General features: G+C 43.6%; 2 protein-coding genes across 7 annotated transcripts in view; one reads left to right on the top strand and one right to left on the bottom strand.

Annotated features, from left to right (window-relative positions):
• Nucleotides 1-11,494, top strand: part of BCAR3 (BCAR3 adaptor protein, NSP family member) — an 81,804-nt gene extending 70,310 nt beyond the window's left edge. For all 4 annotated transcript variants that reach the window (XM_083620620.1, XM_083620621.1, XM_083620623.1 and 1 more), the window contains 5 exons: nt 4,577-4,692; nt 6,590-6,761; nt 8,330-8,441; nt 9,047-9,259; nt 10,549-11,494. In XM_083620620.1, coding sequence (XP_083476746.1) covers nt 4,577-4,692; nt 6,590-6,761; nt 8,330-8,441; nt 9,047-9,259; nt 10,549-10,727 — 792 coding nt within the window. In that variant the 3' untranslated portion in view covers nt 10,728-11,494. The remainder of the gene's footprint in view (nt 1-4,576; nt 4,693-6,589; nt 6,762-8,329; nt 8,442-9,046; nt 9,260-10,548) is intronic.
• FNBP1L (formin binding protein 1 like) overlaps nt 11,189-24,427 on the bottom strand; it is a 74,999-nt gene continuing 61,760 nt past the window's right edge. For 2 of the 3 annotated variants that reach the window (XM_083620667.1, XM_083620669.1), the window contains 7 exons: nt 21,327-21,436; nt 20,934-21,066; nt 19,965-20,059; nt 18,166-18,314; nt 17,582-17,740; nt 13,317-16,036; nt 11,189-11,696 (listed from right to left, as the gene is read on the bottom strand). In XM_083620667.1, the coding sequence (XP_083476793.1) occupies nt 16,029-16,036; nt 17,582-17,740; nt 18,166-18,314; nt 19,965-20,059; nt 20,934-21,066; nt 21,327-21,436 (654 nt within the window). In that variant the 3' untranslated portion in view covers nt 11,189-11,696; nt 13,317-16,028. Of the gene's footprint in view, nt 11,697-13,316; nt 17,741-18,165; nt 18,315-19,964; nt 20,060-20,933; nt 21,067-21,326; nt 21,437-24,427 lie in introns of all 3 variants that reach the window. The other variant, XM_083620668.1, reaches the window with a different exon arrangement.

The following is a 24,427-nucleotide window of genomic DNA, read 5'->3' as shown; positions in this document are numbered from 1 at the left end:
TTGGTGCCGCATTTCGGACCAGTGGCAAGTTTTCAAATGCTGTTCAAAAGCAGCCTCGCATAACACGTGCATTGCAGTAATCCAACACGGACCCTAACACAAGCAGGATAGTGTGGCAGGTGAGGATTCATGCAGCCTGTGCACCAACTCATCTCTGGTGAAAGGCATTTTTTGAACCACAAAATACATGGTGCTTGTCTGCTTCTGCACGCTCAATGCAGAACAGCATAATGCAGCACATTTGACTCCAGGTCCGACTTAGCAGCCAGAACAGCGTAGCCTCAATCAAATCATAGCAATTAGAGGGGCAGAAGGGAGCTGAATTTAGACCTGCCTCCTCTGAGCTCAGCTGGTTGGTGCTGTTGATGATTTGACTGTGGCTGCATTCATATATATTCATATATGGACAGATCAAGGCTAGTGGTTTCTGGCACGTTACTTGCCAGGAGGAATTGTGACTGTCGGGAAGTGGATGCACTATATAAAAACTCTTCCTTCTGGGCAAGTAACTGACTGCAAGTCTGCACAAGAGGAGCGCTACCATATTGTTTGCTTGGGGTGAGGTGGTGGGAATCTCAATATTGTCTGATGAAACTTAAAGGATTTCTGGTCTTGAGAGAAGGAGCTGGGCTAGGTGGCTGTGTTTCTGTGAAAGACATAATGGCTCAGGAGACAGCAGTCGTGCTAATCAGCAGAGCTCCAGGCAATAGTTTTGTGCATTGTAGCGGCAGAAGAGGCTGCAAGAGCTAGAGAGGAATGCTCATTTATTGTAGAGTATTGATCTCACCTGAGTTTTGGTAAAAGCCCAAATCACTTTCTGTTCCCCGTGTATCTGTCCCAGGATGCAGCCAGCCAGCAAGGTAGCTAATAACTATATAGACTCCACAGCAGCTGGATCCAAGATTCCTGGCATGCTAACTCTGCCCTCTAGCGGAGCTGTCTTTGAAATAAGTGAAGCTATCTGTGTTTGTAGCAACAAAGAATTTAGATCCTCCTGGCAGTTGTTTGGGGTATACTTGGGAGCAGGATCTCTCGTTTGCCAATTTAAGCAGCAGGTTTTTGCAGAGGACAGGATTCCTTGTGATAGATACCACTAGGAATGCCACAGGGAGTCTAGGAGATTTTTTTTTTTAAAATGAGATGTGATAGCCATCTTCAAATATCTAAAGGGCTGTCACATGGAGGATGGACCAGGCTTGCTTTCTCCTGCTCTGGAGGGTATGGCCTGAACCAATGGATTCAAGTTACAAGAAAGGAGATTCTAACAGGAGATGTTGGACTTCCCTTCCTTGGAGGAGGTTTTTAGGCAGAGGTTGGATGGCCATCTGTCATGGGTGCTTTATCCCTGCATTGCAGGGGGTTGAACTAGATGATCCTTGGGATCTCTCTCAACTCTACAATTCTGTGATTCTGTGGGCGGATCACGTTGCATACTGCAAGAGCCACGCTGACGAATGCTTATCCAAATGTACTGGCAGGGTGAGAAGACATGGCAACAGCTGTATACAAACCCGCAGTGGTCACTTCAAGCTATTGTGATCACAAGTACCTCTTCTAGGTTTTGTTTCATGTTTAGAGGCAACTGTTGGCTGGTGAGCTTGCTATATGGAAACACCCTAAGTTAATGGGATAAGCTTTGTTTTTATTTGGGAGATGGGGATTAAAAGCAGTCTTTTGTGCTGCAGCACATCTTCCCCGCTCACTTTCTGTGAGAATGACCCATTACTTCGAATCCCTGCTTGATACCACCCAGGTGTCAAACGGCATTATCTACACACAGCTTCACAGCGTTATCTCCCCTCTTGCTGTCATCGGTTCAGTGACACTCCTTTGAATGCTTCCCCCTAAAGCTATTACAGGCTTGTTAGAATCAACAGCTTCTTTGAGGATTCTGTAAATCAAGTTGGCATCAGCTGCAGTCCATTGCACCAAGAGGGACGGTGAGGACCTTTCCGGCACTCTCCTCATTACTTAGAGCACTCCACTCTGAGAGCTTAATCTATATTTATGTTCAGTTTAAACCGGGCACTAGTGGAATTGCCTGTCTCCTGACATTGCATTTGCCCCGGTCACAGGAGGGTCTCCAGATGAGATTGGTTAAGCCAAGTAGCATTTGGGGCCCGTTATTAGAGTGAGTGAGTATAATATTACTAATGACACTTAGTGCCACCTGCCTGCAGCCCAGAGGGGCTAGAGGTCCCTCATGAGGATGATGCTGGATACTTCGACAATGCTGTAAAATATGATGGCCATTATGACTCATCAAAGATTTCTGGCGGATGTTGTAAAATGTGCCAGATGCTTCTCTTGTCTTATCTGTTGGTGATAAAGCTGGCAATGCTGTCACAGGCCTGCTGCTGTAACACATCTCCTGGTGATGATCTTGGGAAGGGGGTGAATGGCTAACCCAGACAATCTCACACAGGACCTCAGTTAGGCACAAGTGACTTCAAATCACAGTAACATGGTGGTCACCAAGGAAGAGACAATTGTGCATACACCTCTTTACAGTGGTACCTCGGGTTCAGAACTTAATTCGTTCTGGTCCATTCTTAACCTGAAACTGTTCTTAACCTGAGGTACCACTTTAGCTAATGGGGCCTCCCGCTGCCATCGCCGCGTGATTTCTGTTCTCATCCTGAAGCAAAGTTCTTAACCCGAGGTACTATTTCTGGGTTAGCGGAGTCTGTAAGCTGAAGCGTCTGTAACCCGAGGTACCACAGTATTTCACCGGCATGCCCCTTTTGTTAGCAGCGAGGGTCATGTCACCTCCAACTGACGCGGCTTGCATTTGTGTATAATATGGCTACTATTAGCAGAAACCCTCTGCCTTGTGGGACCTCTTTGTGAGAAGAAAAGGCTAAGGAGTAAACCCTAAACAAATCCAGAGTGGAGTCCCTCAGGTGGTTGGGTGGCACCTTGTACACCTCCTTCTGGCAACTCCTGCAGTCAAGCTGGTGCCAAAACATATTGCTCTGCTTTCCTTTGGACCAGATCAGCGAGGCTGAGAGGGAGGACTTCTTTGGGCAGCCCAGGACTTCCATATGCATTGCCCAGGGTTAGGCCCTGGAGAGGTCATTTTGGTGCTGGTAACGCAGCAGTTATGAGTTAGAGGTCTCTGCAGCCACAGCAGGCACTGTGATTCTCTAGTGGTTTGACTTTACCCCTGGAGGCGCACTCCATTGTCTCTTGAGACTTGGCAACAATTAGCAGAAGGGTTACAAAAATGCAGGAAGGAGGTGAATTTGAAGCATTTTATTGAAAGGCCCAAGTGCTTTTCAAAGCGGTTGACTTGTGGGCAACAGTTTAATCAAGACAGCCGCCAGCAGCCAAACCCAATTCCTTAGGGGTTCGTTTAGCCCTGAAGAAGAGCTGTCTGACTTAAAACACGTCAGGCCTTAATAAACCGCTTTAAATTCACCTTTTGAGGTGCATTTGCTTTGCTTCATGTCATTAGTGCAACAAATGTGCTGTGTTCCTTTGCGGGAGGTAAAACAAATCCTAACAAACAGAGATTGATCTCCTGATTGGTTCACCTTTCCACTGGCAAGCCTAGAGATTGCTGCCTTTCTGTTTGGGCTTTTTCTCTGCCTCCCTCTCCACCTGCAGTTAGGGTAAATGAGACGGCCATGCCACTGTTTCTTATGCTTGTAACCTACCTTCCATGATGAAACTTAGGATCTCACACAGAGGGTTCTCTGGTAGTGCCTCTGTAGCTTCAACAAGGCCAGCCCTTGGGATGTTTGACAACACCCCATTTTGTGTGCCTTTTCTATACCATGTCCTGAGACTGCCTGCTAGGATTAAGCTGTGCTCAAATGGACAATTTTTGTTGATTATTGTTTCCCAACACAGCTGAAACAAACCTATAGCTTAAACTGTATGCAGTAGAAATCTATAAAGTTGATTATATTTGCTTGGCTTTTCTAATTCAACCAGAGAAACAGTCTTATTGACATGCTAAAATTTGTTGCAAAAAGAATTAAGTGTTAAGATGCGAAAGGAACTGTGAGCTCGGTAGCAGTTCCACCCAAGCGAGGACCATGGAAGGAAACCTCAGTGGAATTTTGTCTATGGGGAACAACTCCTGAGGTTCATGGTGGGCTGCAGTGGTATGAGGAATGGCAAGGAAAGGGGAGCTTGGGGGTTTGCCAGCTGACTGGGGGTGGGGAGGTTTTGCCGCTTTAAAAGTACCCATGTGTAGAAATCAACAGGTGAACCCTTTTACAGTGTGGAGGCAAGCGTCACCATCTGATAAAAGCAGCTATTAAAAGCACAGCTGCAGTTGCAGGCTGGAAAGTTGGCAACTCTAGCAGGAGCTCTGTATAACCAACACTGGATCCCCATGAAGCGTTTGAACGGAACAATCGTGTGTCCCTTGGAGAGAGAAGCTGCTTTACATTTTATGAATTGCTTGAGCAAGCTGGCAGCATTTGGATGGTAGCTGCTCTGGCATGTAAAGCAGCAAGGAGCAATTGGGACTGCTGAGGGTTTTCAGCATAAATGTTGGTTAATGTTCAGGCTGCCTTGTCTCCACCCTGACTCATTCCGTACGCACTCTTGCTGCACTTGACAGGTTGCTAGGATACTGGAGGTCTCCGAAGAGATGAGGAGAATCATGGGAGTGAATTCAGGCCTGGAACTTATTACGTTGCCGTATGGACACCAACTGCGCCTCGACATAATTGAAAGGTAAACGCTGTTATTGCTACCTTACAAGTTTCCTTCCCCTTGTAGGCTCTGCGGAAAATATCAGGCTGCCGAGGAAAATTGTTGGATTCATTGTTGTTCTCTGTAAAAAAAGTATTTGTCAGTTCTGCCTTTCCTCCCACTATTTATCTATTATGGCATAGATTCCTAACGGATGACATACTAATAGATTCCCAGTGATAGGGTGTGATTTTGGTGGGCTGCTGAGAGGCTAAGCACCTTTTACAAAATGACTATCCAAGGAAAAATTTGAACCTATTATTATAATATTATATTTTTAAAGGCTTCTGGACACCAACATTGCAGGGCTGGGTTGGGAAGCATTTAATCATGAACTGTGAACAGGTTTTTGTAAATAAACCATGATATCAAGGGAATTATTATTTTTTTAGTGGAAGATATTCTTAAGCAGGAAAAAAGTCCATAAAGATCTGTAGCATGACCTGAAAAACTAAATGCCTTATGTTCCCACATGTCGCCAACACAGATAATCCCAGAATCTTAAGTGCAAAACATCTCTCCAAGGACTCTGAAAGCCTCCTTTGAGGCCTACAAACTAATACCTTGTCTGCATTCAAAGCCACCAGGCCGCCCCTCCTCTTCAAAAAGTTGCATGCAGTGGTTCAGAGCTTTTAGCCAGCCATGTGGTTGCCATGGTTTCCTGCTCCAGATCAGAGAGAGACCCATTGCGCGCAATGGTCTGACTGGCAAATAGCTCCTCCTGCTCCTCTTGCCAAGCAACGAGATGACCCACTCCCGTGCTTTTGTCACAGACATCTTCAAATTGCTTTGCCAGTCTTGGCACCTCTGCTGCCAGCATGGGGGCTGGCAAGTTCTTTCCTCCCAGGCCCTTCCAACTGGGCTGGCATTCTTTTGTTGCCCTGTCATGCCTGGTCACAGGCATTACTGTCTCCCCTTCCCCTTTCTTCTTCCTTGAAAGGGAGGGTAGCTACGATGAGAGTATTGTCAAAATGATCGTTAGGCGTTGAGAGAATTCACTCTGAATGTTCTCAAACTCACTGCTGGAGCTTGCTTAAATAGCCCCAAAGATTTTGAAAAGCTGCCAATTAGGTTGATGATTGGCTAGTTTTCATACTGAAACAATGGCTATGTTCCCACATCATGGTTAACCATAGATAATGGCTTATTGTAAACATGGAAAGGGCTCCCACTGCACTCCTTTCCCAGTACAAGCAAGAGTTAACAAACCATGATTCCTGGATTGGCATGCTTCAAACAAACCATAGAGTAAAGCCAATCTTGGTTTGATTGAGCGGAACAGATGACAATTCCAATTTTGGATGTAAATCTAAGCCCAGGGATCATGGTTTGCTGCATGCACAAAGAAATGAGCTAAGAGGGAGCCATCTCCACATTTATAATAAACCATTAATTAAGCCAATGAAAGCTGGCAGATTGATTATTCTGGTGTGATCCTTCTAAATGAGTATTTTCCTCTTACATAGAGATTTGTCACGCTGTGGTAGATTGATAGAAATGTATTGTAACAATATTTGCAATTTTTAGTCACTTAATTGACTTAAATATTTTGATCGGCTAAATAATTAATTGGACAATTTATTTTGGGGACCAGTAAGAAGGAAAGCATTTTTAAAGCCATAAAAACAATAATTTTAAAAATTCATCCTATATCCACACACACACTTTCAGAAATGTTCCTCAGGAAGGAAGGAACTTTCTAAGAAAGTGCCTGCTTTTCTTCAGATCTCCTGCTTTATTATAAATAAATGCATGCTTCATGACGTCACCACAGTACTTTAAGGTCACATTCGTGCTTGGATTCAGTTCCACGGGCAGCTTGAAATCTCATGGCTCTCCTGATATCTTAAGACTGTTTCTGATTTCTTTCCCCCTTTAGACACAACACCATGGCAATAGGGATAGCGGTTGATATTCTTGGCTGCACAGGAAACTTAGAAGAACGAGTTGCAACGTTAAACAGGATCATCCAGGTCGCTGTGGAACTCAAGGACTCCATGGGGGATCTGTATGCATTTTCAGCTATAATGAAAGCTCTGGAAATGCCTCAGGTAAAAGGAATTCCCCATATTAAACTATTTAACATGCAGTCTTAAGGTGTGGGGAAAGAGGAACTGCCTTTTGTATAAGATTCTGGCATTCTTCTGTTCATTTCCTGTTCTGGAATACCCGACTCTCCTCCTCCCAACACCCTGGCTTGACCAAAGAGGTGTCTCCAACATTGGCTCTTCCTCTCTGATATTGGATGGGTGGATCCAATCTATCCTATGACTCCTGGGACACCTTGCAGACAGTAAGATTGCACCGTGAGGGGGTTCACACACAAAACTAAGCCATTGTTTATTAAATCACAGCTTAGCATTATGTCTGAACCCATTGCAGCAACTTAACTATCGTCTACTAACTGTGGTTTAAGTTCACTCATTAACCAAGGTTGGCTTACTAACCTTAATAAGTAGCATGTAAGCCTGGATTTCCTCAACTATAATTAAGAATCCTTTTCTAGTATAAGGAATTAACTGTAGGCTAAGAGCTACAGACCTGTGAGTGAAGAGCAGCAAAAAATCCATACTGATTTCAATGCTACTCACTGGTAGGTAAAAATGATGCACAGGGCTGGTAAAAAACACGCCACCTTACTGTCTGGAATGATTCTCCAGATTTAGCCCCATCTTCCCTGATCATCAAGTGGGGTTGGCCAGTGTTTGCAGTCCTGCGACATTACTCTATTTATGGCTGTCCTCCTTACTGCTAACATTTGTTTGTATCTTTACTAAAATATGGTGAGTAAATCTAGTGCTAGAGGTTGAGCCAGTGTTGAATAGACGTCATTCCCATCCTTGCGCACAGTGCTTCTTATTCCGCCACCGCAGAATAGCATTTACAATTGTAGTTCAAGATGCACAAGGATTCCTAATAGGCGCTAAGAAATATGCTGGGTGATCAGCGATCCACTTCCAGATATGCAAATTCATCATTTATACAGGTATTAGCTTTACTGTAGCCAAGCTCATTAGATCTTATGGGTAATGCCCATCCACAAGTAAAATGGCTGGCTGGAGGGTTTGTTGAGTTAAACTGCTGACTTGGGAGGGCCCAAGCCCTGGGAAGAACTGTTTTTACAGGGTTTTCCAAACTTGGCTCCGCAGCTGTTTTTGGACTACAGTTCCCATCATCCCTGACCACTAGTCCTGCTAGCTAGGAATGATGGGAGTTGTAGTCCAAAAACAGCTAGAGGCCAAAATTTGGGAAACCCTGACGATCTGATGAGTAGAATAGGTCGGGGGGGCCCAACCAAGCTTACTGTTAAAAGGGAGTCCTTTGCTGCAGATTTGCTGCAGCCCTTCGCTGGGATGAGCTGTTTTTAAACACCTAGCAGGGCTGGTGGCTGGGACGGCTTCAGCTAACAAGCAAATGTTCTAGTCTGCCACTTCATGCAGCATGTTAGGGCAGTTTCCCACAGGCAGCTTCTGTTCTCTGAGGATGCAAACTGCACACTTGATGGAACAGCAGCAAAATGTTGCTGATTTGTATGAAATACCCCTTCTTTTAAGTTGCACCATGTTCAATTTTTGTTGTTCAGGGACTGCTTGACAGTTTAGTTATTCTTCCTCTACAGGTCACAAGGTTAGAGCAAACGTGGACCGCTCTGAGGCACTGCTACACACAAACAGCCATTATATATGAGAAGCAGCTAAAGCCGTTCAGCAAAGCCTTGCATGAAGGAAGAGGTAAGTTAGGGCAGCTGCATCACATTTATCACTGTCATCATCAGTGGAGTCTAATCAAGTCCATAGGCCACATCTGTTATTGCATTAATGGAGAGTGCGGGAGAAAGCCCAAGTCCTAAAAGTAATGGTAACGGACAAAATGCATTAGATGTAACCACATCCTGCCTTACTCATGGTTCATTCCTGTTGTGTGGGAAAAATAACTCAGGAAGGAGGGGTATTCTATCATTCCCTGTCACTGAAATGCTTTGAACAAAATAATCCATGTGCAATTAGATCTTCAGGAACAGTGAATAATTTCCACTGAACATCTAATTTGCTTCTCTGGTGATGCAACAAGAAGAAACCTACGGCCAGGTCAACTTTTTTATCCACTTGCCAAGCAAAGAGCACAAGTCATGGTTAGGGAGAGAAGGAGGAACCAATGAAAGGGGTTGTACGTGCATCAGGCAGCATTTTGCTTGGGGCGAATTGGTGGTCATATTACAGAACTGCGTAGCCAGCAGATTAATGAAATCCTGCTTGTGTATGACATGAGATGGGCTGGTTCCTCTAGCTAGCAAGGGGGCAAAATGTAAATGTTTTGTTTTTTACCTCCTTTTCAGAGGCAACCTGCGTTCCACAAAATGTGGTCACTGTCCCCCTGCTGATGCCTCTTGTTATGCTTCTGGAGCGCCAGGCTGTTGTGTTTGATGGAATGGACGTGTGGGAGAACACGGACCAAAGCTGCGAAATAATGCTGAAACACTTGGCAACTGCTCGCTTGATAGCGCAGAATGCTGACCTGTACAGCGCAAATGCGGAAAGGATGTTAGCAGGTAGGAGGGGAATGTACTTGCTGCACACTGTTTAATTCCACAGAAATGAGGGGGGAGGGAATCACATCCAGGGTTGTTGAAAACAGGTCTTGTTTCTTAGATCTTCCCTTGCAGAGTGATGTTGCAGGATGGGTATGCATCAAACGCAGCTCCTGGTATTTGCAGTCTGCATAAAGTAGCAGCTTTGGTGTACGCTGTGCTTGTTGCCCATGTCTATACAGTGTTGTAAACTGGAATCAGCCAAGCCTTGCAAGTTGATCTAGGTACTTGCCATGACTAGTTATATAGCACAACAGCTTCAAATTGGTCCTAAGAAGCTGATGTTTAGGCTTTGTTGTAGGTGATACATCTATGAGAAACACTTCTCATTACCAGGTTTAAAGTATGGTTGGATGAATAGGTTTTTAAGATGGCAAAAGCTTTATGGGATGAGATTGGCAGGTCCAGAACTAGTTTCCTTGTTTATCCCGTTTGGTCACTGGGGAGATGGGAGGCAGCCCTCCACTTTGGGTACCCTCCTCAAAGTGGCTAGTTTTTTATATGAAGAGCATCTCCTAGGGATGCAGTCATGTGGAAGAATGATAATCTGACCCAGTGGCGTAGCATTGGAGGGGTGTGTGTGGTGGCTGGGGCAGTGGCGGCTCCTTTGCCTTATGGGAAGACTGCAACAGCAGCTTCACTCAGGTGGTATATTGTGGGTGAAACTGCCACTGCTCCTGAGTCCAGCTTCACCTGCGATATACCACTGAGTGAAACTGCCCTCATACCAGTAAAGAGGGAGGAACAAGCTGCTTCGGTGAGGTGCCTATACTGCTTGTTCTTCCACTTCTTTAAACTGCTCTGTTGAGGAGCGTGGCTGTCCTTGCCTTAGCCAAGCAGTTTTATGGAGCCACCAGCTTGCCCAAGGTGGCAGCTCCGTGAAACTGCTCTGCTGAAAGGTACGTGTGGTTGCTGCTTCCCTTAGCTAAGCAGTTAACGGAGCCTTGTGCAAGCCAGTGGAGAAGCAGGAGAAGGATTGGGTTGCGAAGCTGCTTCCTCGCTGGGGCGAAACCGCCTCAGTGATGTCACTCTTGACACCTTGCAGCGCTGTGGTAGGAAAGCAGGGTAAACAACGTGGTTTATCACCAGATCATGATGTTTGCTTCTACAGATGCTCCTGCATAGAAGAAGCATTGCCAGACTTCTGAGCTGGCCTTTTCAGTCTGTTGCAGTAAAAGGTGCTTGTCTTGGATGCCTTCATGGTGAGAAGGCTATTTTACAGTAATTTATTTTCCATTTCCTCCCATCAGGTTTTCAGCCAGATGACGAGATGAATGAGATCTTCAAAACAGAATTTCAGATGAGATTGCTCTGGGGCAGCAAAGGAGCACAAGTTAACCAAAGTGAAAGATACGAGAAATTCAACCAGATCTTAACTGCACTCTCCCGAAAATTAGAACCCCCTTTAGCAAAGCAGATTGAGCAGTGAAATGCTCAATGGACACTCAACTATATAGTTGGTTCAGTTACTTAACTTAAAGAAAATACACTGTAAAACAGGCCTGCATCAAATGTTTGCCTTTCCCTATCCCCTCAGAGTAAGAAGAGGGTGCCTTTTGGGGGGTGGGGAGGAAGTACTTCCTGAAAAGTATTTTCCAGGAATATTTGCATTCCCTGACAGACTTTTTGTTTGGCACATTCTTAAAAACTGTTTCTCCTTACTGGCAGTAGTGATTCCAGCCAAAACAGGGATCACAATGTGAATTCACAGGCACGGCCCATTGAGAAAAAGGGTAGCGCTTTCTGGGTCATAATCGAGGAAGAATTGCTGAAGGGGGTGTGAGAGTACTTGTTGCCACTGCCAATCGTTTTTGCATACTTTTGCTGTATGCAGTTTCATTTGCAGCACCTTCGGGATTTGTAAATTGCACCATGTGCATTTTTTTAAAAATTTAGTTGCCTAATAAGATTTGACTACTGATTTACAAATAAATCATTATTTATTTATTACGGATATCTTTAATTATCTCTCGCTCAACAAAGACACTGTCCTGTTACGTAAAGTACTGCTGACACAGTGGTTTTATTAGAGTATTTTTAGTCTTGCATCAAATAATGTTATTAATAAACTGTAATGTAAGTAAAACTAGAAGTTACAGGAATGGCTTTGCAGAAGGTATCAGTTGTATGATATCCCTTAAAATGGATAGGGAAACTTGTACATGTGCTTGTGAATTAAAGCATCTCATGGTGGAAGTGTTTTGTTTTGTTTTTTTGCCTCAGTGAAATGGGAGTGGATAAACTGAGGGGCCCAAGCTGTCCAGAACTGACCTGCTCATCTTTGCTCCTGAACTTTCTTCTCTCTCCAACTTCCATCAGTCCCAAGCAGCAAGGGTAGTGATAAACGATGATGGAATTGCTCTCAGCAGCCAGAAACAAAACTAGACACTGCAAGGACCTATCAGGAATGAACATAGACCACTGGTACCAACATGTATGGCAAAAACTGCTCTATTAGAAAAGTTGAACGAGAAACTTAAAACTAGCACAGGGACAAGCAAAGGAGGATGCCTTCGCCCCAGTATGGTTCCCCTTAATCACATACACAGGACAATGACCTATCCCCCTGCAAAAATCATACAAATCAATATGACTAACCTGACCCCTCACATATACACAAGCAACACTGCAACCAAGCTAGCTCAGGACCCCCCTAATCTCTCACAATACCAATGAAAAATTAATAAATAAACAAAGGACCTTCCCAAGTGATGCTGACCCAAACCCCTACAACACTAGGCAACAGAACAAAAGACCAGTACCCCCCCACACTTTTTTTCCTCCCAGTCACAAGGTGTCTACAACAAACGTATCACTAAATGTAAATGAAGTGGTAATGATAAATGTACCCCTGTCTGTTTTGTAACACAAAATCCTTCAAAACTAATTTACAAAATAAAGGGTGCTGGAAGTTGCATCCAGCAGCATCTGTAAGTTCACCACGTCATACAGCATTGTAATTCTGGCCCCCTTCCTTGGCTAAAACTGCTTTTATGTTCTGCTCTCCTGCCTTGAGAGCCCTCAGTGCCCTCTGTCCACAATTGTTACCACAAATGTATTTCATTACTTATATCATGTAACATTTCTAAGATCCCTTGATGCCTGAATCAAGCCGTCTGCAGAGTATATGGAGAAAGAGCAGACAAAGGCTTGGGAGGGAAGGTGACTACTTTGGATTGTGGTACTTCATAAAGCACCAGCCACACTATTGTTGATTTAAAGTATATATGTTCCCTCCTCGTAAAGTATCAGGGAGCTATACAGGCAAAAACATTCTCTCCCTGCAACCAGTTTGTCCAACAATGGCTCAAAGAAAAAACACCCATCTATCATTCTGCCTGTATGCTGGAAGGCATGACAGGAATCCCAAGACAGACCAAACAACCAGACTTAAAAAAAAAAGGCACTCAATTCTACCATGGCCTGCAGCTTTTTACCAAACTAGCGAAGTTGGGAAATGTGACCCTTAAAAAAGAAAGAAGTAAAGCAAAATAATGGCAAGGTTTTTTTTGATAGCTTTCACACTCTAGTGCATTCCTCATTGCTTTCAAGCACATGCCCTGCAATCATCACAAGGCATGTCTTAATCTGCAGCTTCCCAGTCAAGAGTCACAAAGTTCTGACACAAGTTTCCACTTCTTTGGCATTAGAAAGCTAAGGAATGAGCACACAAAAGGCCCGCTCTGGATTTTGAAGCCAGAAGACGAAGGAGGCAGCTGCCCAAAGATCTACCAAGGAAAACAGGGCTCAAATGGAGAATGGCTGCTACTCCTTGGCACACATACAGACGGCACTGGTTAAGGGAGAGGGGGCTGGGTAGACACTTGCTCCAAAAACTTTGCAAAGCTCTTTTCTGCATATGTGGAACTGCACAGAAGCTCCAATGACAATGTCCCAGGCTATTCCATCCTCCCGAATTCCTCAACCACCAGCTGCTCCCCCCCCCCAAATTCTGTACTCCACCCACCTCTGCATACCAGATAAAACAATGCTGCTTATTTGTTATATGGTCACTTACCCAGGCATGCTGAAAGGCTCTGATGTTACTAGAGGTTCTTTGCCCCTCAGCTTGCTCCATCCTCTAACTCCTTCCTAAAGCATGTGAAGAAATTCAAGTGGAACTAAGTTAAGGGTTATAGAACTGCAAGTTAACCGATCATGTAAAGGAATTGTTCAGGTAACTTGGGGGCTTAGTTTTGGCACCAGGGATTAAACCTGCTTGTCTGAACTGGGCCCGCTAACAGGAAAATGGGGGGGCTTTGTCCTTCTAACCAAATGAATGCTCTTGCCTTCTTCTAAGCATGAGCATGTTAACATTAAAAAGGGGAGGCACCTAAAGCCACCTATTCCTTCGCCTGCAACAGAAGACAAGGAAATTGTCCGGGCCATGAAAAGGTTGCTTTTAATTCCATGAAAATATTTTCAAGAGAACCACTATTTTTTAACAAAGCATTTAAACATTTAAAAATCAACACGTGCACAAAAGATTAAAAATTACTGGAAAGTTGTAAGACTCAAGACAATTCATCATGTTCAAAATTTCAGCATGATTTTAGCTAACTGTGCAAGTACAAAGATTCCCCCCTCCCTTTAAATGTAATAACCCTCATAAATTCACTGTGCCTTATACCACAGAAAGAATATCTCCTGAGGAAACAAATCCTGTTCCTAGAAAAACAGTAGCATGAAAGAACGGTTATTAGTCCTTTGCTATGAGTTATTTAGTAGAAGCCCATGAGTTCATTAGGCAAAATCTACAGGGCTCTTGGCTGCAAGTTATATTGAGAACATTTTCTCGTTATATTTAACTTTGAAATAATAATATTCTTTTTTTTAAAAAACACCACTAGGTTGGTCTTTTAAAAACCCAAAAGCTGAATGACTAATACAATGTAGTTTTGTCAGTAATGAGTAAAGAGGTCACATCATATAAATAACCCTGTTTACAATATCCGAGAAAAATCTAACCTTTAGTGTTTAATTCCCCCCCGCCGCCCCTGCAAATACACTATGTCATTTGCGTAATAGTGGCACACTTAATAATAAAAAGAAGAGACCACAATAGTCACACAGATTTTAGTTTTACTGGTAGTACAATTCCTAATAACACTGAAAAAAGTTCTAAAGGAATCCAGCACTGCTGTGTCCAAATATTGCTTCACCCCTCCCACCCCACCCCTAGAAAACCGGTTGGTTTGTTTTTAACATTACCACAAACAGCAAAAAAAGCTGGATCAATGAAGCTTTTAACTTAAATGGTTCCTCCCTCCCTCCCAACCCCCCATATTCTAAGATTCCCCTATTTATTTTAGATGTAGGGATGATTTCATTAACAGAACTCACAAATGGCAGACAAAACAACGTGGGCAATATGGGGTGTGTGCTGCAGACAACGATATTTACATGTATAAACATTTCTCAAATCTCAAATGTTTACAAGTAAAAGTGCACATAGATCATTACAAAGTATCACTCCAATTTTTCAAATGGTCCTTACAATGAAGCGTCACTTGGAAACAGACTAGCACTGCAGTTAATTAGAAACTGGAGTCTTTCCCCAACCCAACCCTGCCCCGCCAACTCAAGAAATAAGAGACAATCAAGGAAAGAAAAAAAAAGGCTCCATAAAAATCCTATTAAAAACATTCATTAGACATAAAACGAAAACGATACATGTGTTTTGCTTCCAATGCATAAAGTTTACAATGCACCGTGTATCATGTTGTGGCAGAGGCCCAGAAAGCATCTGCCAAGGCTACCAGCAGCTGTAGTACTGTAGAAAGATGCAGGAGGTCATTCGGAGCAGAGGCTCAGAGCCCTTTGTGGGATACTGAAGTGGTAAGCGTTGGCAATCAACAGATTTAGGCACTCGAGAGTTTTAAGGCAGCATCTGAATGGCAAGCACTTCTGAAAACAGTCGTTTTTGTCTTGTGGTGGAAAAAAAATCTGTGCTGTTAAATCTCAGGCTTTTCAGTGCTCACAGGTTATTGAGGTGCTGAGGATGGGCTGCTGGGACACGTTCCTTTCCCCCAAATCAAAATGAATGTTAGGTTTTTGCACATCAGTCGCAACACAAAAAAGAAGAACTGGAATGTAATGATGATGGTCATAATGAGAAAGAAAAGAAAAAGGTAACAATAGCAGCATTAAGTGGAAACTGAAATAAAAAGGAAAACAAACTTTAGCGCTGGAGATAACAGAACTACAGTAAAGTGGGGTTTTGCTACGAATGCAGAAGAGGAGGAAGAGCTATGGAAATACAAAAACATTAGGCAGGCAAGTCCTGATACGTATCTAGACATGCAGGAGGAGGTTAGGGCGAGAATGGAGGTGGCACAGGCAGAGACTGTGAAGGATGACATGGCTTCAATTCAATGCCAGCTCAAAATGGGCATGGAAAACGAGGCAGCCGAAACAGCCAATAGGCAATGCAACGGGCAGACAGCAAAAGGAGGGCTTTTTCAGAACCACGAAAGGAATGTGTTTTCAGGTGGTTTGGTTCTGCTGAAATGGAGCTGTGGCTTTACTGTAACGATTTTGAATACACAGAGGGATGCTAACATGGTTAGTGAGTCATGTTTGCCTGCATGCTTTCATGCAACTGGCTTTTGCCCATCTTGCTGGGCCTAACTCCCTACCCCCTTACTTCCCTCGCCCACCCCCCTAAAAATAAAAAAGCAGCTGCATGTAACCTCCTTCAACATCTCGCCCATTTTCTCAGAAACCCGCTTCAGGAACCTGCAGTCCAAGAGGAAAAAAGAGAAGAACAGAATTACCAGAGGCCTTCAGAGAGAGAAGTGTGCTCATAGAATAAAGTAAAAAAATAAAATAACCCCTGTAAATGGTTAGAAAATAAATCCTATGCACAGGTAATGGCACCAAGTCTTTTCAAGCATTCCTAGCTTCCAGACAGCAGTTCATCCAGTAGCAAATTAGTGCAACTTTGCTACCAGAATAACTCCCCAGCCCAAGTGAAAATGTACAGGTTATCTAGTAGCACTTAGAAAATTCTACTTATATAGGTGCATCAGCGACTATCATCAGAGTCCAGCGATCTATTCCAGGCCTGGGCGCTCCAATGTGCACACAGGGATTTTCATTTGAGCAAAGGGGAGCTCATCACCATCCACCTTCCTTCACGTATGAGATATGCTCCTTCTGGTGGACTGAATGGGGTGGTCCACACCACACCGAATTTGTGCACATGAAATTGAGATGCAGCGTTGCCTGGACTCCTGGAACAGATATTTCCCAGGAGAGATTTTTTTAAAGAGTGTCGGTGCAAGAGAAGAGGAAGTTGCCTTTTACCAACAGAATAACCTCGTCAGGAATCCCAAGCAGAAGGAAGTCATTTCAGCAACCCACGTTACATTCAAAGTCCTTAACAGGTAGGAACAAAGTAAAGCGGGGCACATCAGCACGGTGCATGCCTGCTTAGTCCCCAGTTACTAGATATGCATTTCCCCAGCTACCTTCCACATTCATCCTTTTTAGGATGGGAAAGTGCCGCTCGCTGATTTTGCAAAGTAAAAACTGCAATAATGGGTACGCGACAGGCATGTTTGTAAACGTTAGCAGCAACCTCTTACACCTAAGCAACAGCTTGTACATTCGCAGCAGAAACGGTTTCTTTGTTTTCTGAACTGCACCTCATTGCACTGGCTTGTCAACCGTTTTCCATGCACAATGCAGAACAGGGCAAGAGAACAAGGAGGAAAGGCTTGCATTCAGAAAAGCAAAAGCAGATCCGCTTGCCCACTTTATCTGCAGCAGGGCCATTTTCACTGCACTGGGCTTATAGTTATTAGCTGGGTATTGGAAAATGTTTTTTTTGGGGGGGTGGGGAATTTGGGAAGGGTGCAGGGGTTGGCTAATGGACTGTATACACTGGTGCCATGGAAATAATAGTAATAGTGATCAATTTTTAAAAAAACATTTAAGCCAGTAAAAAGTTTTCCTCCCAAAAAAATAAACCATCAAAAAACATAACAGATTAACCATTGATTGTAGGATAATGCTTAGAAGCCCTGAAGCAGACAGAGGCAGAGAAAGAAGACTTATGGACGTGGCACTGGCCAAAGCTGTGTCAAGAGACTCATTGAAACGCAGACGTTATTCCAGCTTCAGTACAGACATCCCCGGACGAGCTCACATGGTGAACAACAGACTGAAAGGCTTCCCGAATGCTCTTGACACTTTCCATCCATCTGTGTGCTTCAGGATTCTTTAAGGAATGTTCATTGTTAAGCCGACGGGCTGGAGGTTAGATATAGGTTACTGCACCTTTACTGTTCTTCTCTAGAGTTACATCGATGTAGGATGTTGGCACGTATCCTTCTTCTCCGTTCTGCCTCCGGGCTCTAGTCCACCCATCCCCTTTATCTTCCTCTATGATGTACAGAATCTCCCCTTCTTTCATCGCCAGAGTGCCTTCATTGTGACCTAGAAGGAGACGGGGATACACACACACAATAAGAAAACCTTCGCCACAGCTCTCGCAGGGTTTAAATGCAAGCTCCCTCGGCTCTCGTTTTCCACCCATGGGAGGAAACATCAAATCTGTGAAGCGGAGCATATGTTCCAATTGTAGGCCAGGAGACAAAACATGGTCTCTTGTTGCAAAACTGAACGCGCGCCAATGGCTGTTTTTCTAATCTAACATATTTGTTTTGTTACCACGCTGTAGCATTCTTCTGCCGTTAAACAAAAATGATTTATGGCATGATTTCCCAGAACCAAAACCAGCTGCTAGAATCATTTATATGCAGACAATTATTATCTAGGTAAGGCAAAAGGTAATTGCCATATATAGGATTCACACACATTTGTGTGTGTGTGTAAATATATCTCCCTTAAGCTGATCTTACCATCGAAAGGATAGATAGCTTTGCAGTGTCCTATGGCTGGTAAGGGATCGTCATCTTCAAACTCGTCGTCAAATTCGTTATGGGGGCCGTGCTGCTGGGGTGGGCTTCGAACTTCTTGGTTGGCATCGTCGGTGTAGCTCCCTTCAGGGCTGCAATGCAACGGTTGAGACAAGGGAACCTTCACACTTTGCAAACCAAGAACCCCAACATTTCCCATACGATTATCATAACATTTGATGACCTCGTTTCAGCTCACAGTAACTATGCATGGCAAACCCCTACATAAATAGTTATTGCTACGGATGAATACAGGCGTAGGCAGGGAGTGTAGATAAGATCCAAGGACAGTCCTCAGATGAAGAAGGAGCTCTGATTTCAGAACAGAGCCTATCGGATCAAAATAGGCAGAATAAAGAAACGCTCTTTTAAAGCTCTGTCTATGGGAACAGAACTATGCAACTGCTATCATTTTCTCCTCAGAACCATGCATGGCTGTGAGAGTGGAGAAGACAACTGCATGCATGCTAATACAGTGGTACCTCGGTTTATGAACTTAATCTGTTCCGGAAGTCCGTTCTTAAACCAAAATCGTTCTTAAACCAAGGCGCACTTTCCCCAATGAGGCCTCCTGCTGCCGGTGCCCTTCCACCGTTCGGATTCCGTTCTTAGACCGGGGTAAAGTTCTCAAACCGGGACACTATTTCCGGTTTTGCGGAGTTTGTAAATCGAATGATTCTTAAACAGGACTGTTCTTAGACCGAGGTACCACTGTACTCATGAAGCAAGATCATTCACAGTCCTTGAAGTTTGCTTTGCTAAGCAAAAACAGGGTTCGGGCTCTGCTACCCAAAATACAAATTGTACGTGTGTGGTTTCCATCTTTTTGATACAGCTTTCTAAATCAGAGGCCACATTCCTTGGGTCATTGCTGGGACTGTCCAAGCCTCAGTTTCACCTTGCTAGTTACAAAAAGGTGAAGAGCGGTTGTTCCTTAACTGCAGCTAAGGAGAGATAAATACCTCACCGGCCCTTTTAAGGAGAGGGGAGGGAATAGGAAACTATCTGAAGTTGGGTGCAATTCTTTAAGCAAATAATTTATTTTAAAAACGGATACTGCCCATCTTAAAGTGTTGCAATCAATGAAAAGGTACAATAATTAAAAAAAGCATTCCAAGGGAAAGCCTATAAATTTAAATACTCATCACTCAAATTTCAAGCATTCAAACGGTCATAATTCAAAAGGAGTACAAAACGAACACTAAAATGCGCTGGACACACACACACACACACAGAGAAAGAGAGAGAGAGAGAGAGAGAGAGAGAGAGAGAGAGAGAGAGAGAGAGTTACATGAGAGGTGAAGACAAGATTTGAAGAGGAAGTCCTAATTTATCTGCAATTCCACCTTCTCTTTTCAGCTCCAGCAACAAAAACATTGCTTTTGTGTAACACAATTACAACTGCAGTGCCTTAGATGAGAGGTGGGCAACCCATCGACCTTTAGCTATTGCCAGTCTCCAACTCCCATCAGTCTTATTCACTCACGTGCTGTCTGGGACTGATGTGAGTCCAGCAATATGCAGCAGGCCACAGGTTCCCCACCCCTGGGCTACATCACTGGGAAGTAAGCTTAAAGTAAGGAAAGAGAGAAGAAAACCAAGTGGAAAAGGGTTTGGGGAGGTTCTGGGGGCAAAGGCAATACTTTTTGTTTAATCAAATTCTAGATGGATGCAGCGACTGCTGTTTTAGAAAACGACAGTGCAAAGACAGTGAACTTCGTTTAAAAGATAAATATAGTGACCTCTCTCGTCCTTGGGTTACGAGGTGGTTGATATCACTGCTGTGTCTACGGTCCCCTCTTGCTGCTACTTTACCTTCAACTTCAGTAAGCCAGGCCTTGAGACAGAGACAGACAGACAGAGATCATTTGGCGCCAGTAGCAAAATAAATGCTTAAGAGACCAAACACATATCTTAACTGTTCTCAAAACAGATTTATATTCTAAAGCAATATTCTGGAACTGTGAGTTACCAAATTCACCACAAGCAATATGAAGGGGCCCAAAAACTGGGATACCATCTTCCCGGGCTGCACTCCTGCACAAGTCACATGACCCATATGAATTCACGGCTACTCCCGAAAGGGCTTTTTTGGGCACAGCACCCAAAAAATGTGTGTTTTGCGGTGCCATGCCTGAAAAAAGTGCAGCTGGAGATTGCGGAGGCCATTTTGGTCGCTGTCCTCTTGCAAGAAGAAAAAGGGATGTCCCTTTGGGGGGGGGCAGTTGATGGGTATACACAAGTACCACACGCCAGTACTATATTAAAAATTCTTCAGTTTATCTTAACTCACTCATCTGTTCAGGAAGTCTCCCAATCCATACCCATAAGTGCACGATTCGTCAGCTCTGTGGTACCACAGATACTGAAAAACCGAATCTGCAAAAATATTTTCAAACCAGTGCTCTTCTAGCTATTTGGTTCTATAGAGAATAGCTACATGCTTCTTGTTTCAGGGCTCGAACATCTCTAAAGGTACAGGCAAGGACTGCCATAGGATTTTTACAAATCTCTCCTTGTTAACTAAATTGGAAACATTAAAGCCAGGTGGCTTTAAAGTGGCAGTTGTTGTAAACGGATGGAGTGCAACAGCAACCAGGATTCCCCCCACATTATGAATACCCTTCTGGGATTTTTTGGAGAATGCTTTATCTAGAGGCATCTGAAATCTTACACCAGCCTCCTTTCGAAATGTCTTAATAGATTTTAACCTCATTCTTGTGAATTTCCATTCGAAGGCGGTCCATGTTGCTCATAGTTTCAGCCAGCTTTGGCTGAAGACTGCTCGGATCACCCATTTGCGGGTTCTTCTCGTATACATCTTTCATTTTGATGAGCGCATCTCTGTAGAAAGAAAAAGAAGTATATCAAATTAGAAAAAAAATTTCCTTGCAACAATGAAACTGAGGAGGGAGGAAGAGAAAGCAGTACAATTTCTTAACACTCAGGACAACCCCAAAACTTGAGAGGAAGTTTTGAGAGGAATTATGAGCAACAGTGAGAAAGTTAAAGACAAACTGATGTTTGCAGAAGAGACATCTTGATGCCTAGGAAAAGAGCAGTAAAGATAAGGTCAAGATACAATAACAGATAAGCAAAATTACTTCTGATCTGTCTCTTTTTGTAGTTCTCTGTTAAGTTCATCAATTCGCTGCTGCAGTTTTTTCCGCCTTTGTTCTGGAGGCAGGTGGCTGAAATCTTCTTGAGCCGGGCCCTGAAACCAAGTGAAAATACAACCCTCAGAAAGTGCAGCTATTCACATTTCTGCTGGCACCTCACACATAACCAACAGCACTTCCTCACTGGATGAAGAACTGATTTTTAAACACCACAATGCTGCAAAGCATAGCTCCGGGGGGGGGGGGGGGAGAACACATCAGACGGATTTATTTTCTTGATGGTCTGTGATTCCCCCCCTTTTTTTGCTCAATCTGAGATTTTCAAGATGTTACAGATTATAAACAGTTCTTCCATGTGTTAAATAATCTTGAAGGGAAAGCAAATCCATTTCAGAGGTTATAGACTCGGAAGGGGTGTGTGTGGAAATATACTAGTGAACCAAAATGAAAAAAGGATCTTTAATTTAGAGGGGGGAACCCTGCAAAATATTTCAAATGCCTGAATGAGGGGAGCGTAGGCTCAATTGGTGACACTGCTGGAAAACCTCTGGTCATTATGGAACAAGCAGTTGCAAGACTAGACAGGTTTAGGATAAATTATGGTAAAGGTAGCCATGTTTAGCCTCTTGTAACAAACATTACTGCTTCTGATAAGACACCTACCCCTCAAAATCACAAGCCACAATGAATTTGAAGTGCGGCAAGACTCTCGGTGTAGTCATGATTTTTGACAGACACATTTCCAAATTATTAAGATTTTAACAGAGCAACATTTTCATTGCCAAGTTCCATAGATTGCCTTGGGATTTTCTATTGTTAATAAAAAGGGCAGTCAGAACCAAACTGGGAATTACAGGGAATTTGGGCAGTTTTTAAAAAACCAAATCATGAAGAAGTTGCATTAGGAGATGTAAAACGTGGCTGATAACCACGTAAAAAGTAACTTAAATCGGCCCAGGCTCCCGTAGAACCTCAAACCCTGATAAAGCTTACTCACATTGCTCCTCCCCACCACTGAAGACGATCCCCACAGATTATTCACCAATTTTTCCAATAGGAAGGGAGGAAGTTCTGGAACACGGAAACCCCTTTCCCAACAAGTAATGCGACGTAATCAATGTCATAAGGAGCAGCGATGCCAGAAATATCCAACATGGTGTTCTCAACAGGGAGCTTACTGGGACAACATGAAACTATTGTTGCCCAAAAGTACTAGCAGAGCACAAAATTATTGGATCTGAACATTATTAGAGCTGCCAAATTCCCAGTTCAGGAGATTTTCTACAGATCTATATGGGCTTCTAAATGTCAAGCCAGCCTCGTCCCAGAGAGAAGTCAAAATTTAATTAAGAGAACCCGTAAGGAACTTGGGGATGGAAAACAATGGATGGGGAGGAAACAGGCTGTGAATATCCAAAGAGGTATTAAAAGATGGCATAATAATGTTCTTCTGTCTCATCACCTCCTGGCAAATAGAAGGGGAAGAAATGGAGGCAGTGAGTGATTTTACTTTCTTGGGCTCCATGATCACTGCAGATGGTGACAGCAGTCATGAAATTAAAAGATGCCTGCTTCTTGGGAGAAAAGCAATGTCAAACGTAGACAGCATCTTAAAAAGTAGAGACATCACCTTGCCAACAAAGGTCTGTATAGTTAAAGCTATGGTTTTCCCAGTACAGTGGTACCTCAGGTTAAGAACTTAATTTGTTCTGGAGGTTCGTTCTTAATCTGAAACTATTCTTAACCTGAGGTTCCACTTTAGCAAATGGGGCCTCCCGCCGCCCCCCCATCGTCGTCGTGTGATTTCTGTTCTCATCCTGAAGCCAAGTTCTTAACCTGAGGTAATATTTCTGGGTTAGCGGAGTCTGTACCCTGAAGCATCTGTAACGTGAGATACCACTGTAGTGATGTATGGAAGTGAGAGTTGGACCATAAAGAAAGCTGATCGCCGAAGAATTGATGCTTTTGAATTATGGTGCTGGAGGAGACTCTTGAGAGTCCCATGGACTACAAGAATATCAAACCTATCCATTCTTAATGAAATCAGTGCTGAGTGCTCACTGGAAGGACAGATCCTGAAGCTGAGGCTCCAGTACTTTGGCCACCTCATGAGAAGAGAAGACTCCCTGGAAAAGACCCTGATGTTGGGAAAGATGGAGGGCACAAGGAGAAGGGGACGACAGAGGATGAGATGGTTGGACTGTGTTACAGAAGCTCTAACATGAGTGTGACCAAACTGCGGGAAGCAGTGGAAGACAGGAGTGCCTGGCGTGCTCTGGTCCATGGGGTCACGAAGAGTCAGACACGACTAAACGACTAAACAACTAAACAACAACAACAAAGTACTAGCAATAGGGATTTTATTAAGTGGCTTACATTGCATACCCAGAGGTTTAAGCAAAATCTTATTAAACAGATCTGAAAACATCCCTGAACTGTGCACATTAAGTGCAGGGATGGCTGTCTCAGGGTAGTATCCCATAGATCTATTCAAATTCTGAAAATTCTTTGGGAGGAGACATCATTCCTAGAGGTGGCTTGGATTCCTTAAACCTTTTGCCACAACATACATTTTAAAAAAATGCATTTCCTTTGCACAGATGAAGTGCTGGATCCCTGCTAACTGAAAGCCATCCTGAGGTTTTCCTCCCCAGTGAAAGCAAGTTCCCTTTCACCTGAACAGCAGCTAAAAAGTTAACTGGCATCCAAGTTAAAACTTTTCAGCACTGCTTAACCCAGGGATCTGAAATGTCAGTTTTAAAATGGGCACCTGACTCTGCAATAAGGGAAATCCTGGTTAGGAGTAATGATTGTTAATCTCTTTGCTGGGGAATTGTGATGATAAGGGAGCAGAAATCGGCACCGGGGAGAGGCTGCAAGGAGGGAAGCAGGCCTTGTAGCAGAACCAAGCCTATAATACTCCATTTCTTAAGTTGGTTTTGCCAAACTGTGGTTTTAACTCATTTTCAATGGCGTTAAAATAGGCAAACATGGTGACAACAAAGTGCTCTGCAATTTAGAAACAGCAGAATACATTATTAGGTTTCCCAGTTGCACGCAACTCTTTATCCTGTTGAGAACACTCC

The sequence above is a fragment of the Podarcis filfolensis genome, assembly GCF_964270895.1.
Source record: "Podarcis filfolensis genome assembly, chromosome: 6".
NCBI classification, from domain to species: domain Eukaryota; kingdom Metazoa; phylum Chordata; class Lepidosauria; order Squamata; family Lacertidae; genus Podarcis; species Podarcis filfolensis.
This window is presented reverse-complemented; position numbering and strand designations above follow the sequence as displayed.